The following is a 15,057-nucleotide window of genomic DNA, read 5'->3' as shown; positions in this document are numbered from 1 at the left end:
TCTTACTATTAACTTGTAGTTTTATTACTGCACATTACTGGGTTTTTTCATGATAATAGAGACATTTAAACATCTGATTGTTCCAATAAATTACCTCGTCTTTGTCGTCCCTCTTCCTGTACATGAGTTCATATCCTGTGATTTGATTTTCCTGTCCGGTCTGTGCTGGAGCGATCCAGGAAAGCAAAATGCTTGTTTCTGATTTGGCTTCGCCTTTGAAGTCGGTTGGTTGGGAGGGAACTGAAATTGGAATGAAGCGAAGAATTCAAAGCTCTCCACATCTTTCGCAGTTCATTATAATAACAGTCAGACTTACACTTTGTGGTTTCAGTTATCACTACATGAGCTAAATTGTATTTCTGACATTTTGGACAAATTAGTAACACAGACACAGTACAGTACAGATAGATAGAGTACAGATATTCCATGCTTAAAACATCTCAACAACAAAGCTGTTGTTGTTTTTTTTAAGTTGGTGTCTATTATATTTTTCCCACTTGAAGCCAACTAACACATTTGTTGACAGCCTGAAGATATTTTTGTTTGCAGCTCTGGTTAACAACTATAACCCACTAATGAGGATCACTGACTACAAAAGAAAGCTGTAAAATGTTTGTGACACTTCCTCCACTTCCTATAATCGTTAACTTTGTTTGGTTCAAGCCGAGCTCACCTCCCGTCTTAGCGATGATCTGTAGATCTTGAGAAAGAGGTCCATCGCCTACTGAGGTGTAGGCTAGAACCTTGATGTAGTACGTCTTATTGGGGATAAGGCCCTGGATGGTGACAAAGTTATTTCCCCGTACAATCTGCTTGTCCCACAGGTTGACGTGCTGGGTAGAATCCGTAGTGTAGTAGACTCTATAGCCCATGATCTGCCCGTTGGCCTCCTCCGGTTCCTCCCAGTGGATGACAGCTGTGGTGGTGCTCAGCATGTGACCTCTGACCTGCCTAGGCGCTGTGCTGGGGGCCTGCTCAGCTGTTTTGGCTTCAATACTCTCGCTGGGTGGCCCTCGTCCAATGTTGTTTACTGCCACCACTCGAAACTCATAGTCTGAGTACGGGCTGAGGCCACCCACACTATACCGAGTAGTGGCTACACCATCAATTTCCTTATACGAGTCGTCTGAGTACTTGGACTTGTGTTGTATGATGTAGTAGGACACTGGTTCGGGATTGCCAGAGTCCCAAGTCAGTGTAATGCTGGTGGCTGTGCGCTCTGTCACGACAGGAACTCCAGGGGCCTTGGGTAAAGCTGAGATGACAAGCGATACATAAAAACACACAACAAGCATTAGTTATACTGTGGTATGCAGAAATATGCAAAAGCTAGCACCTAGTTCTTGAATTAATGAACCATTAGCCCTCAATGAATTGATCATCTGGTTTGTAGAGGCTTTGACGGTTTACTGGTATGTGTTCGCACAATGACCAGAGGGTATGAAATAAGCAATGGTGGTCCAACAAGTTCACCACATGTCAGACCGTGCAAAGCTCAGAGTAATACGAAAACACCCAAGAGCCACATCTAAGATTCCACATGCTTTAGTAAGCATGAGAAATGTTAAAGCCTGTGACAGCACAATTAGAAGATAAGTACGATTTGTTGGGAGGCTTGTTTTGGCGATGAAGTCCTTTCTGTACCAGAGGAAAATGTGAGTCCAGCAGCTAAAGCCTGGTCAGAACTGACGGAGTCGACGGAGAACAATGATCACAACAAACAACATTGTAATTTGGCCTAATTTACGTGCCCTTAAGAGAAGGGTGTATGTGAATACCATGGATTTGAATAAACTAAACCAATAGGAAGAAGACGGGCCAAATGTTCCCTCCAACAATGTGAGAGATGAGTAAAGTCCTACAGGAAAACACCAGCTTCACGTCTTTGCTGCCAAAATAGTTCTGAAAGCCATTTAATGGTGGCCACAGAATGTTGCTTTCTGTCTCTTTCACGTGATGTTGATGCTGTTTGCTGTCTGTCAGGGTGGATAGTTCTTTGTTACCATGGTTTTAGTAAAATAAAAACACTCACAGTTGAAAGATTTAAGGGGTTGTGTACCTTATGCACAGCAGATGGGAATGACTGCAATTCATCTAACATTTCCCAACATTTGTCACTTCAATAATTTAACAGGTGAATTTATTGCTTTAATTCCCAATAACGTGGCACGTGGCAAAAGATATCGAAGCAATTGTCTTTATATGCCATCTTAAGTACGCTTCTGGGGGAGCTTGCTGCCAGATTGTTATATTGTGACTAATATCTCTGTTATGTCTTGAAAAAATAAAGCTGTGTTTGTGTGAGCCTGTCCCTTGTGTGACACCACTCGGGGAGATCTTTCTGGTACACTGCAGCGTTGATATGATTACACTCAGATAAGTACCGTGCCTACAGAGGACACCAAAGCGTACTCGCTAGTTTCTCACCCTCCTCACACCCTCGCCCTCCTACCTCTGGCTGCTGTAACACAAACGGTTGATCTCAGGCACTGAGATAAGCGCTTTACTGTGTTCTCAACCTGGCGTCTAATACGCTAAAGCTGGTTGCAGGACTTGTCTAAAGCTTTAAGGAATCCTCCACAGATGACTTCTGGTTCACCATTTTATAAAGCACTTGTAGTTGCAGTATTCTTTGCTCGAATGATTTAAACTATTGCAGAGAATTCAACTATGCAGCTCTTAATTATACATGAAGCAGCGCTAACCTTTTACTGTTATCTGCGCCACAGCCTCGATCACCCCAAGGGTGGACATGGCCACACAAGTGTAGTTGGCTGACTGCCGGACGTCGGTAAGCTCCAAGACGTTGCGTCCAATGGGCATGTCATCCTCCGGCGTGAGGTCTTCAGCACCCAGCATCCACTTGACATATGGCATGGGAGAGCCCACTGCCACACACGTGATATTGACACTACCGCCTGGCATGATCTCATTGTCTGTAGGTGGAATGGAGAACCGTGGCGGCACCCGTCGTACTGGAAAACACAAAACATGGCGTGAGGAACGAGCAGGACGTTTAACAACCAAATACCAACACAGGAAACGTTCTGCATTCTTGCCAAATGTTTCCGAAAGAAAACACACTGAACACATTTAACATTTGTATTTCTCGTGCTACAACCATTAGTAGAACCTGTTTTTACATATCTGTGACTGATGAAGGCTAAGAAAACATTTAAACACATCTGATCCAGGATTTGGAGATTCCAGTGGTGAATGGCTCAACACTAACACAAGCACCATGCACAAGATACTGGTATCACCATCGGTACAGATATACAGCATTGCACACAGTGCTGGATAGTTGTCAGCGCTCCGCAGTTGTATGCAGAGAAACAACTTCTAGGCTGCTCACTTCCAGCTGATGTGAGGTAATGTGCTGCGTCACATTCTCACATCACACACACAGATATTACTCCTGAGAAGTTGCACATGTAACATAGAGGACTGGTGTTTTCACGGGCTCGGTCGGCCCGGGCTAAAAGACATCAACAGAAACAAACTGGAGCTGTCAAATGTTACGCTTTCCTACTTGGAGTGATGGCAGAGTTGCCCTTAAAATGTACCACTTTTCTGTTAAGGCTGCTTCAGTGACAGGAGTGCTATTGTAAACAGGGGTGAAGATATGGGTACTAAAGATAAAAATGATAAGTCACCTTTTAGACCACTGGCTGACAGCTCAGAGGAGACGTTCTTTATACTGGCGAAAGGTCTTAGCTCATACCTGAGGATCAATTATTCTTTCTTCGTGAAGCGTTAATGTGTCTCACTGTGCCATATTTAGATTCTACATCGATCCATGCCTGGGAATTACCTGAGATCTGGAACATTCATTCATGTTCTAGTTGAGTTTAAGATAAGGCTGAGAGAGGTCATTATAGGAAAGCTATACAAAGAGAGGAAGCTCAAAGGCTAACACGTCTGGAGGAAACATGGATGATAGTTTTTGCCAATGAAATTAATTTTGATTTATGAATGTGAAGCTGTAGAAAAGAACGTGATTCACAAGTTTTGCTGATGCTCTGCTCGTCACAAACGTGAGGTTCTTTGGATCTCAAAGCATATTTGACAGCTCCAGTGGATACATTCCAAAAAATACTCAAATTTCAAAGGAACGCTACACTTATATTTATAATGCACATGGACGGTTTCAAGGCCTTTTGGAGGGGAGCAGGAGTCGTCATGCATACAAGAACAACACGTGAGTCTGCAAGGCCATCGTATAAAAAGGTGTCGGGTGAGGAGCCGAGGGGTGAAATAAGTAGTATTAGGGTCACGAGGAAGATAGTTTCAGTGAATCAGTTACTTTGACATTAGTACAACTCTGGAAATGCGAGGAGCACAAACACTAAGGGAACAAGGCAGTGGTGAGCTAAGAGGTAGGATAAGTAGTAAAATAAGTAAAGATTAAACACGTGGACTCAGGATTTACTGGCATGTTTGAGTTCAGGTTGTGGGGACAATAGGTATTGATAAGTCAGTGAGTGAATATAACATGATGCACTGATGCTCATTTTACTCGATTTGGATTAGAAAGAAATCAAAACAAGCATCTAAACGCTTGTATTTAATGGTCAGTGATTGACCCTAATGTAAAGATTCCTGTGAGTCTAAACGATCTATTTGTGCCGGTAGTTTCTATACGTGGCGGCAGCACAGACGTGCTCCGTCTGCCGCCTGCTTCTAATTCACAAAGCCCATTCTGCTGAGCAGACTGCAGCTCTCCAGAGAGGAAATCCAGGGGAACGGCTTGCATTATTAAATACGTTTCTCTCACTCAATATTTAATTAATATCCAATTGGCTCACACTCCCCACAGACACAATATTATCCTGCTCATTTGAATATCATTACATTTGTCAAGTCTTGTGGATAATGCTCTAAATACATCATTCTTTCATGACTTCCTGCGCAGGAACATCCCTGTCAGAGGATGTAATCTCTGAGGGCACGGCTGTTTTTGCAGCTGGCCGCGCGACTTTAGTGCCAATTACAACAAAGGATGGATTTCACTTTAATATATTTTTTTCCTTGGTGAAACTTCAGTTGGCAAAATTATCACAAGGAAAGTGTGAATATAGTAATGCAATATGGGGACTGTGTGAAGCAGCACTGCATCTACGTGGAGCAGCAGCTACTGCTGTGAGCCCAGAGTAATAAAGGACACGGATTCTGCTGGTGCCTCGCATTACTTTTATTTTATTGCTTAAGAGAAAAAAAAGTTTTTATGTTATTAGCCATCAGACAAACCAAGCAGGGACACTGACGGGGTAAGTGCTCAGGAAAGGGGATGACTAACTCAAGCATTAACGCGTGACCATGCAAATAGACTCTCAGACAGATGCAAATATTATCCCTACCACCCCCACCTCAAAGATGCAAACATGCACCACCTGTTGGACAGTCAAGCATTCTGACAAACACTAGGGGCATTCTCAATGGGAACATGGACATTGAGCATGTGATAAAGATAAGAGTGATAGCAATAATAAGAATACATGAAGAATAAAAATAACAAAATGGAAATGGCATGGAAATGTGTTGTTTGATTCAAAAGTCTCTAAGACGCTTTATTGTGCCATACAAATGAACTTAACTTTGTGTTGTGTTCAAAAAGTAAAAACGCACCAACCTTCTCGCAGCTCTGCGGAATGTAGGGAATTTGATGCAGAACAAAATGAAATAAGGGAAGGAGAAAAACAAGGGAAACACAGAGAGTAAAAAGGCCATGTTTTAGGTGTTCAAATGCTACTTAAACAAACCTAAAGGACCCTCTGTCTCTAAAGGGCAGGAAGCCCGTGTACCTCTCTGTCACACACGTTACAAAGCCACATTTTGAGGAAGAAAGCTGATTTACTTATCAAAGTGTTTACAATAAAGTATTTTGCTGTGTACCAGGGTGGTGATTTGTTATTAACATAGGACTCAAACATGTAGAAAAATACAAATTAGCTGCTACTTGTACACTTTATGCACTTTGACCAGATTAAAAAAATAGCTCATTGCAAATGAAAATCATCTAAACATATGCACCCAGATATGTGAGTCACAGCAACTATACTGTTGCTCTGATTGTAGTGTTTCACTCAGCTAATTTTAAACACCCTCCTAATGAAACAATAAAATTTCGTTTTAGGTAAATACGATTACAGGTGCCCTGATCATTAAGGAGGAAAGAAAATAAGGTCCAGGATCTGGGGTAGAAGTTGGGAATGATGGAGGAGGACCACCCACCCTCAGCCACCTCCAACAATCGGGTTTGAAAGGCAATTAGTAGATAAACACAGCAAGCAGTCTAGTCATTGGTGTTATGCAGAGGATAATTAACAGAGGGCCAGAAACACACAACAGAGTAGATACTGTACGTTCAGTTCAGTGCAGGTAAGTAAAGTGCAAAAAAAGAAGACAAAAGCCGGAATCGAATCATAAACGATGCATACTTACAATAACCTCACAGGTTTAGGAGCCTGCAGACTTTATTGGCTAATTTGAGGTGTTGCCGTGAATTTTAAAAGCAATGTTAATGTAATGTTTGATAGAAACAAAGCGGTGCTGCTGACACGCGTTTCCTACCTCTGACATACAGATTAGCTGGAGCAGAGTAGCGCGTTCCATCGTTGTTGGTGGCCACACATTCGTATTTGCCCTGGTCAGACTCTTCGCTCTGCTCTATCTGGAGGGCTCCTGGTTGGGAATAGCAAACGTGGCAGTGGGGTGTGTTGGGTTAAAACAATGTCTGCAATAAGTTGGCAAGCAACATTGAAAAGACGTTGTTTGACCTTAAGGAGGCCAACATCAGCCTCCTTCATTTCTAGTTTTGCTTTGTCCTTTCAAGCCTCAGTAGTTGGACAGTTTGAGGAAAGTTGTAATTAAACAATATCAGATCAACTGCATTGATAAAATCCTATATTACCCTTTAATTGTAATGTCTAGTATATATCACATCACTGTCTCCTGAGGTGAATGTTAATTCTACTACAGGTGGGGATAAAGCTGCAAAATGGTAATCATGCAAGACATTGCAATACAAATATATTATTCTTTTAAGTCTAAAGTAACCAGAAAAAAGAGAAAGTAACACACACAAACAAATTCAAAAGGAAAATGAAAAAAAATCTAAAACACCTAAACTGTCTGTAATTTATGAATCTAGATGTTCAAGACTGCTTTTAGAGGAAAGGTCTGATTCTTTCTAGGACTGAAGGGTCTGTAATACACTCATCCTATGCCAATGTCAAAAAATGTATAATTTCACTTTAAAGAAGAGGGGCAAGCCCTTCAGTATACAACATGTCACTGGACTGGTCAATATGGGGATGAGTGGTACTGCTTCAGGGAAACATGGATCAAACAAAAGAGGTTTACAGTATAAGAAAGCAGCATAACAAGGGAGGACAATTGAAAGAAAGAAATTTAGGTATGAATTTTAGCATATTCAATCACAGATCAGGTGTAATATTCGCTAACAGAATTATTTTGGACTTCATCTATGTGAAGTTACTTTCAAAAAAGTGCAGCACATACAAAAAACTTGAAAAACGCTGCTCGTGTGTAAAAATTATCATGTAATGCAAAACCAACATATAATCTTCTGTAACAAAAGTTTTGACATGCAAATCTTAGTAAGAAATGTATGTCGGCACAACTTACAACCTTCTGACAACCCTTAGCTGAAAAATAAAATGCAATTGTATTAGAAGACAAAATTCAAAATGGCAGCCTGAGCCGACAAGAAGGCAACCAACCACTGCTTTAGCTTGTGAAAGCTACAAAAGACACCCATAAAAATCCACCAATGGGATCAGCAGTGTGGTGTCACATGACCCAGGGAAAAATGGCTTTATGCATCAACAACTCTCCAGCTCCATATCACAAGGCAAAAATGAGCCAATCGGGTCCTCGCCAGACTCTACTGTTTGCCTCCCCAAACCCTGAAGAAAAAAAGTCAAAAAGTAAAATATTCTCCAAACCCAAGAAAAGTAAGAAAAATAGGTGAAAGAGAAAAAAGCACCGTAGAAACTTTATCAAAAAAGTGGTTGTTGGGGCTTTTTTGTAGAGGTACAGGAGAGGAAAGTAAATAGAAGAAATGGAAAAAAATAGTTTGCAAAGATAGAAAGAATTCTTTGGGAGAAAAAAGCAGAGGAGAGGCAATGTTGTCTTCAGCATGCCTGCGTGATTCCACAGCATCTGTGCATATTTTTAGTGCTGAACAAGAACAGCTAAGGGGGAAAAATGCTTGGTTGTTTTAGTTGGACAAAAAGAAGGACACATGATTCGCTATGGCCAAAAAGAAAACAAAAATGAACGGAAAAATATAGTTTGAAAAAATAATTGTCATTGGATATGCTTATTTGAGCCAGGGCAAGCATATCACAACTGAGCTAAACAGGCTCTTGAAACCAGAATACAAAGGAGTAAATAAAGCATAGACAAAACAATGGAATACAAATTTAGTCAACGAAACAGGACAAATAAGAAGGAAGGTCTGTATGTACGTAATGGGATTTGGTCTTGGTAAACAGGACAAAAATGGAGGTGATTTGAGTGAATGGATGGCTTGACAGCAAGAATGAATTTGTATTATTTTCATTCTGTGAACATCAGTTCAGCACTCTTACCTCTTATTGGTGTACCACCTGGGTGGATAATATGAATGCAAATAAGATTAGAAAGAAGAAGCATTAGTACGAGGAGATAGAGGCTGGGGGCTTTGGAAGAAGAATCAAATTAGATTTAACAGGGTACGTAAATAAAGGTACTAGAGGAAAGAGAAAGGACAGAGAAGAGAATAAGACTTTTCTGTATTCTACTGGCAAAGAAAGACAGGATTCATCATAGAAAAATCATAGGTCAGAGAGAAGAACTTGTACAGGTGCCATTTTGGAAGTGGCAGTGGCTTCTGAAGATCATCTACTGAAGGGGAAAAACTTTGAGGACTTTGTATATGAGACATATTTGGAAAAGAAACCCCATTAAGATCCTTTCGTTTAACCTGAGCTGGACACCTCCCTGAAATTCTTGAAATGCCCATATTGTACCTACTGTGATTAGGTAACATAGGTGAGTGAGTGGGTAACAGACATGTGAGGACGGGTCATTACCCAGGTCAGTATATGACGATAGTAAAGCCAGTGTTCTGTGGTTATATAATCTGTAACTAAGTGACATCATCAGTATGTGGCAGTGTTAGGACACCTGGACACTGGGGTGAGGGGGGAGAGTGTGTGCCTCTAGCAGTAGCCCTGCAACTAAGCTAACTGTTAGTAAAATGCATGCCATGCATTTTAATAGTTGTTGGAAACATGGAAATTAGTGGGAAAAAAGTGATGTGTGCTTTAGAGCTAAGCACTTACCAAAGGATTCTGTAGATTTAAAAATATAGAGAGAAGAAAGACAGCATAAGAATAGGATTATATTCTTTATGGAAGTTTAGTTAACAACGTTTTCTTTATCAACTCTACGTGAATCAAGTCGCACATTAGAAATAAGCGTTACTTCTACACAGTTAAGTAGGAAACAAGTCAGCAAAGAAGTTACTGTAGGTTAACAAGACGGTTTAACAAAGGACAGCTGTGAAGTCTGTGAAGACAGGTGGTCAAACATAGAAGACTTTTACAAGGAGGCTGTGCCTGCTATGGTTTAAGTAGCACCTTTAAAAGCTAGAATCATATCTGTGTTGAGAGATTAAAATCAGACGTGTTCAGGTGAGCAGGTATATTAGGGCATGTCACGCAAATAAAAACAGACATTAAAGCAGGGGCTGTAAATTCAAAGAATCAAGGGGTGAGGGGAAAGCTTTGTTTTACGCACTACTGCGGCTGTTTAGTCTCCAGAATTAGACGTGAAAAGGCTCCTTATACAGAACAAATGTTTATTCAAAGAGGTTTAAGGACCTTTCTTTAAAAACGAAACAGATGCACAAAAAATTACCATTAATTTGCCTTTCTAGACGTTCCCCTAATTTGAAATCGTATGCACTCCTTTGCAGATTCTGAATGAAGCTGAATGCTGAATATTAATTGTTAAATAAAACGAAGGAATGAGGAGAATGGATCCAAAAATACTGCACCAATGCAGTGGAAAAGGAAATCAACACAAAAGAGCAAAAGAAGTCACTGTAAAAAGTCACAGCAGTGAGCAATGATGGCAGGAGTTGGGGCAGAAGCCAGCAAACAGATAGGGGAGCCCATGACAACACTGGAAGACAAAGGGAAACGCACATATGGACGACACACACCGGGGCGCACACAGAGTAGAGGACAGGAAGTAGTAGAAACAATGCCATTACCTACAAAATTAAAAGCCGAATGAGAAGTTAAATTATGGGAGGAAGAAGAGGATGAAAGAACAGAGGAGACATCAGGGGGAGCAGATCAGAAAGAAGACTCCTCGCTTTGTAATGTGGTTTTCAGCAGAGGAAACCTACCTGATCTGAGCTGCTTAATGCGCCCATTGTTGTTGGTGGTGTTGACGGGGAGGAAGTCTTTGAACCACGAGATGTCTGGGTCGGGGTTCCCACTGGCGGCACAGAGCATGGTGGCGGTGCGCGTTCGCTCCACCACTTTCAGCTGTGGGCCCATGTCTATGGTGGGGAACCCAGGGGGCAGCTGGTCCTCTGGAAACAGACGAGAGACGTTGGAGAAGGCTCTGCAAGTCAGGGGTCCTCCTGAGCCGCTAGCGAGGAGGAGAGGCAGTGGATGTTCTACAACACTGTGGAGACACGTGTGTGGGAGCAGTGTGTTCTCGCAGCACTGGCACAGGTTAATGCAGCACCATTCAAAACCCATTCACATTCAGCAGATGTTTTCCCTGTGTACACAAAGACATGAAATTAACAAAAAGCATAAATGGACAAAAGACTCCACAGAGGAGGGTTTTTAGGCCTCTCCAAGTGATTAGAAACATTTAATGTGCAGGTGAGACAGTTATTAGTTTACTGCGGCCATTAGCTAATTGTCTTGGCTAAGACTTAGCATTTAATTTGGTAGAGGCAAAGATGATTGTTTTTCTTACTGTATATCAAGCTTCTAAACCTCACTAAGAGACAACAGCGCGCACTGAACTCTTGCTCCAGACGCTTTTTTAGCGCATCACAGATGAAGCCCAGAGCAGCCTTGTCTTGACTCGGCTCAGAAGAGCTTGAGCGATGGCCTGAGTGGAGTGATGCATCCCCATATGCAAAATGTCTGCCCCCCCCCCAACGCTAGCTAGGTGTTAATCTGCAAACAGGACCTGCTTATCCCCAATGCCAATGAGGTTCATGTGCACCTCGGAGTTGCGATACGGCTAATTAGTGTTTTTCGTTTCTCTTGTAAACGGCACCTTTTTGGAAGCTCTTTCGACATTAAATTTTCATGAGGCGACATCAGTCTGCAAACAGCTTTGAGTTGCTGTAGCGCGCGCACAGCCAAACGGCAATCATGGCCGCCTTCCAACAATGCTTTTGGGTATCTGGCACAAGAAGCCACCTCGATGGATAAAGCTTCTCACAAATTGACTGTATTACAAATAAGAGACTTCAGACTCAACTGCAAAACTTTTTAATGTGACTCTGTGTCCCTGCCTGAACTGAAAGTGTAACAGCTCATGCAGCTGCATCTTCTTAGGGTTTTGCAGAGTATTCCCATGTCTTCTTTCATGGCTGATCACAGCCCTTCACCTGAGCTACAGCATAGTATATACTGTACGCCCTCCTTGTTCTTGTTATGACAGGTGCTCAGTCTTTCCTCTTGTTACGGGACAGTCTTGTTAGTTTGTGCATATCTTGTCCTTGTTCAGCTCACAAATGTAATCAGCTGCTCACGGTCCCCATAAATTAAAATTGTATTTTCACATTGACGGTAACCAATTTAAATCTGGGGTGACATTTAAAAAGGCTCCTACATGTCTGTATGTCGCACCATGTGTCACAAAGTTCACTTCATGGATTTAAAGCCCATACGCGATGAACAGTAAAAGGAGAAGAAGAGGGTTATAAGAACTTATCATTTATAAACGCGTCCCGTTAAGAGCTATCAAGGAGTGACGGCACGGTCTAATGTGAGAAACTGCACTTCCAAAGCTCCCCGTTCACATGGAGACAGACAAGGAGGCGGGGAAGGAATTAATTGTACAAGGTAGCTCCTGTCCAGGCTCCCTTCGACTGTTCAAGGTCGAACAGACAATTAGTCGATTCTACAGTAAGTCAAAAGTATACCTGATCAAACACAATAGCCAGCAGCGAGCCTCGGAGCATGGGTGCGTGTTGAATATTGTAATTGGATGTGACAATCCATGCGAACTAAAAAGCAACTCCTGTCAAATTGCAAGTTCTGTGAAATTGCAGTGTATTGTAAAACAAAGTGCTCACGAGATGATAATTTAGCTGTCGTTTGAGAAGTCAGGATTGTTTCACGCTGCACTACGTGATGTCACTGGATGCTCGGCTCTGAGGAGAAAACGAGAGGTTGTGGGACAGCATTTGTTTTGAATTGCCACTGGTGTAGCATAGGTTAACATGATGGCTTTTCAAAATAATGGCAAGTAAACCACATTATTTATGTCTGATTTACCATAACTGCTGTATGAGCCACTGAAAGCAGTCACAGAATCCAACCCCCCTCAGCCCATCCTCTCCCTCCTATAGAATCTGTGTTACGTTTCTGTAATGCCAGTGTCTGGAACTGATACGACTCCAGGCAGAACATTTCAAATTAATGAAGTGTTACACAAAGGTTTCTGGCCTTTTGAATCTCCTTTTGCTTTTGCCCAGAAATGTAATTTACAGCTGCTTTGTGGACTGGTGCTCATGTAGAGTGGCCCGAAAGTCAAAGTGAGATCAACCATGAGGTATTCAAAACGTCTCCCGCCAAGAAGAAAGAATAATAAACACATGGACTTTGATATGTGCAGCTTGTCAGCAATTCCCTCATTTATTTCACAAAGTGAATTAGCATTGTGATAATAAATAAAGGGGGAGTCATTGAACGCATTAGCTGCCTTGTGGTGTGATTAAAAACTCATGTCATCTAAGCTGCTGTAGCATTTCTTTACAAAGCCAGGCGACCAGAATGACATCATAACCACAATACCATTGAAATGATGACATGTTCGTGGCACATTTCTGAAGTTGTGTGGGCTTCTGACAAACTACGCTAGGTTGGAACTGAATAATTATTCAGTCAAGGCTGAAGCAACAGCAGGTTTTTTTGATGTTCAACCATTGTTCCAACTAGTTTTGCTAAAATCAGGCGACTTCATTTAAACTGAGCATCAAGATGCATGTGTTTGTCGTACATCTGTCTTGGGCTTCACATACAGTTTGAACACGCGGCGCCAAACTACCCTCTACCATGGATGAAAGTCAAAGTGCTTTACCGGCTTCCCCTACTTCCTGATTTTACATTGCTGAGAACTGCAATCTCAAGGACAGCCTAAGACAAGGGCGTTGCTGCTTTACAGACCCATACTGTATATTCAACAATGGACCTACACAGTAAATGAGATGGAAGGGAGAGAAATGCTGAAGTCACCTTTTGGAGAACTGCTGAGCACTGGTGCTTGATATAAAAAGACTCCCAATGACAATTTGCACACATTAGCCACCGCCAGGCTATCAGGCCATATGAGTGTGTTGTGCCAAGTATAGGAGGAGTATAAAAAAGGACATTGGCTCAAAAAGCACCTCGGTGAGCAGATTTTTACAGAAGACATAAGGCTGCTGGACAGAAACTCAGCCCATTAGCAGATTATATCTATTGATCATCAAACAAAACAGCAGCACGGGTGAAAAAGCAGTGGCCGTGTCTAACAACGGCGGCCATTTCACTTTCTAAAATGCTGCTTGGATGCAGCCTGCGCTCGGCACAGTTGGTCACCACGGTGCATTCACTGCCAGCGTACGTCTACGGGAACACCCAGTGCTCTGAGTAAACCCCTGTGTTGACTGGAGTGACAAACTCAACTAATGTCCTCCTTGTTTAGGCTCTAATTAAATGAGCCTACCTGTAATAGAGTCTCAACAGATAACGGTGCCATTCAGCTGTGATCACTCATTGTTTACATGTTTGCTCAGCCGGAGTGGCACCGGGTGACGTGCACGAGGCATCCCAGGCCTGATCCAGCTACGTCTACTTTGTGGGAGTCTCAGTAAAACGGAGACCCAGCTCCAGTGTCCTCAACCGGCTCCTCAGATCTACATTGATGGTTTGTCTGATCGTGGGAAACGTGCCTTAGTTGCTACTCTGTGTTTGGTGTAACAGGCTTTTAACACAGCTATTTGCAGCGCGTTTGTGTTGCCAGGTATTGATATTCATCCGTGTTGTGCGTAGTCCTGCTAACAGCTTTACAGTTTCAACCAGAGTAGGTTTGACGTTTTGTGTTAGGCTGTGGAGTCATTATAACAACACCATTAATCACTGGAACGTAAATTAACACAATGGTCAGGAAGTGTCCAAAATCACGTGTGGCTTTATAAATACTCAAAAGGGTCCAAAGAATTCTAGAATAAAATAAGCCTTTGTTGCACTGGACTTGCCAAGTAAAGCCATAAAAGCATAAAGCTTTCCGGTCACATTCTGGCTTTAGTTCCGTGGTTGCTGCACAAGCATTGGATTTGGTCCGACCCTCTTTTTTTTTTTTTTTTTTCCCCCTCTATGCGGAACAACGCTTTTCACCCCACAGTTGAGGTTATTCGTCAGGGAAAATCCCCGGTGGCCATAATAAGATCTATTTGTTGGCCGTTTTTGAGTGGATACAATCAGCTCAAAGAGGCTGTCACAGGTCACTCGCTGGTAGAGACAGGAGCGTGTTAAGGAACCACAACTTGAGCCGCGGATGCAGGATTATGGAAGTGTGGGAATTTGGGGGACGAGTTTTGCCAATCACCCGGATGCTTGCTACCCCTCCCCAGAGAGGTTTGAAGCAACACACACGCATAGAGGAAAGGAAGCATGCAGTGTGACAGCGGTGCTTGTTTTTGTCAGCAGCCAAAGCCATTTTCCCCACTACATCACAGCATATCATTTGAAGTTGAGGGACACTGATTAAAGCGCCACAAAGAAGTGAGAAAGAGGAGTT

General features: G+C 42.3%; 2 protein-coding genes across 51 annotated transcripts in view; one reads left to right on the top strand and one right to left on the bottom strand.

Annotated features, from left to right (window-relative positions):
- LOC114851386 (5,6-dihydroxyindole-2-carboxylic acid oxidase-like) overlaps positions 1 to 15,057 on the top strand; it is a 323,305-nt gene that overhangs the window by 19,772 nt on the left and 288,476 nt on the right. The gene's annotated exons all lie outside the window — the stretch shown is intronic.
- LOC114851385 (receptor-type tyrosine-protein phosphatase delta-like) overlaps positions 1 to 15,057 on the bottom strand; it is a 269,652-nt gene that overhangs the window by 29,612 nt on the left and 224,983 nt on the right. For 25 of the 49 annotated variants that reach the window (XM_029143182.3, XM_029143203.3, XM_029143194.3 and 22 more), the window contains 8 exons: positions 10,427 to 10,615; positions 9,354 to 9,362; positions 8,619 to 8,636; positions 6,574 to 6,684; positions 5,633 to 5,644; positions 2,706 to 2,975; positions 674 to 1,255; positions 95 to 240 (listed from right to left, as the gene is read on the bottom strand). In XM_029143182.3, the coding sequence (XP_028999015.1) occupies positions 95 to 240; positions 674 to 1,255; positions 2,706 to 2,975; positions 5,633 to 5,644; positions 6,574 to 6,684; positions 8,619 to 8,636; positions 9,354 to 9,362; positions 10,427 to 10,615 (1,337 nt within the window). The remainder of the gene's footprint in view (positions 1 to 94; positions 241 to 673; positions 1,256 to 2,705; positions 2,976 to 5,632; positions 5,645 to 6,573; positions 6,685 to 8,618; positions 8,637 to 9,353; positions 9,363 to 10,426; positions 10,616 to 15,057) is intronic. The other 24 variants (XM_029143202.3, XM_029143204.3, XM_029143230.3 and 21 more) reach the window with 5 other exon arrangements.

This window comes from Betta splendens, chromosome 2, assembly GCF_900634795.4.
Source record: "Betta splendens chromosome 2, fBetSpl5.4, whole genome shotgun sequence".
Lineage (NCBI taxonomy): Eukaryota > Metazoa > Chordata > Actinopteri > Anabantiformes > Osphronemidae > Betta > Betta splendens.
This window is presented reverse-complemented; position numbering and strand designations above follow the sequence as displayed.